Raw genomic sequence first — 1,120 nt, 5'->3', positions numbered from 1 at the left:
AATAAAAATCATGCGCTAGTCGTTTCAAACTTCCATGTTTATTGCAAAATTACAATTACAATTGCATTAGTCGGTTTTAAACAGGCATAAAAATTCCATTTGTGCTACGCTTACTCAACTAATAGCATAATAATCAATGTTTTTCTTACATTTTAATTCTTTAATCAGTACATAATATTAATTAAATTCAAATAAATAAAACAAAATATTTTTAAAAAATAAACATATTTTATTAAAAACAAAAATGTTGTCAAAACACTATTTTTTATAATTTATTATGTTTTTGTTTACTTTATTTTTGAAATAACCTGCTTATCTTTTACTTCACTCGTACGGTTTCATCGTTCGTTGGGATTGCTGATCTGGCGATTTAGTTTTTGGGCTTTTGTTGATTTTCAGATTGTTATTGTTGTTTAGAATGTCAACGGAAAGTCAGATATGCCAAAGACCCGAGTGCAACAATGTTGCGAAATTAAAATGCCCAACATGCATAAAGTTGAATTTGAAACCATCATATTTCTGTTGTCAAGTATGCTTCGATGGTTTAATCGATGATCGATTGGTAGAATGTTTATTCTTAGTTGATGAAGTACACTTTTCAGGACTGCTTCAAAGAAGATTGGTTAAATCACAAGCAGATTCACAAATTGGCAACAAGTAAAATTTTTGTCCACTTCTGCGTTTACTTGATGGCAAATTTAGTGCATCCAAAATTTCAGTGAATCAAACGAGCAAAACTTTGTATCCAGAATACTCGTATACGGGCAAACTGAGGGCCTATGCTCAGGTTGTGTAACGTTGAAATTTGAGTGGACCGTTTTGTTTGCATGATGGAATTTCACTTCAGGGTGTACCACGATTTGTTCCGCTTTCAATTGTACGTCCAGAATATGTGAATGTTTTGGGCGGCATATCGTACGAGGAACGCGATGCTAAAAATCGAGGCATTCGAATTTTGTGCGACGAAGAGATTGAAGCTTGCGATTAGCTTGTCGTCTTGGGAAGAGAAGTGCTGAATGAAGCTGCTGCTGACATCGATGTCGGTGTGACGACTGACGAAATTGACCGCATGTACATGAGGTGAAATTTATTTTCATCTTCTACTCAGAAACATAATTTT

General features: G+C 34.0%; 1 protein-coding gene across 1 annotated transcript; it reads left to right on the top strand.

Moving 5' to 3' along the window:
• Positions 1 to 418: 418 nt before the first annotated feature.
• Tsp_15009 (methionine aminopeptidase 1) lies at positions 419 to 988 on the top strand. Its single transcript, XM_003368712.1, has 4 exons — positions 419 to 562; positions 603 to 657; positions 720 to 787; positions 848 to 988. Exons 1-4 carry the CDS (start codon positions 419 to 421, stop codon positions 986 to 988), a joined length of 408 nt encoding a protein of 135 aa, XP_003368760.1.
• Positions 989 to 1,120: the final 132 nt, after the last annotated feature.

This window comes from Trichinella spiralis, assembly GCF_000181795.1.
Source record: "Trichinella spiralis strain ISS 195 chromosome Unknown Scfld2065, whole genome shotgun sequence".
Taxonomy (NCBI): domain Eukaryota; kingdom Metazoa; phylum Nematoda; class Enoplea; order Trichinellida; family Trichinellidae; genus Trichinella; species Trichinella spiralis.
The sequence above is the reverse complement of the archived record's forward strand: the minus strand, read 5'-3'. Positions and strand labels throughout refer to the sequence as shown.

Bases quoted from the DNA above. Each gene is read 5' to 3' on its own strand.
- Tsp_15009 (XM_003368712.1), top strand. From the start codon at position 419: ATGTCAACGGAAAGTCAGATATGCCAAAGACCCGAGTGCAACAATGTT. The intron at 563-602 runs GTAGAATGTTTA...TACACTTTTCAG, and splicing joins GTTTAATCGATGATCGATTG to GACTGCTTCAAAGAAGATTG. The intron at 658-719 runs GTAAAATTTTTG...CCAAAATTTCAG, and splicing joins GATTCACAAATTGGCAACAA to TGAATCAAACGAGCAAAACT.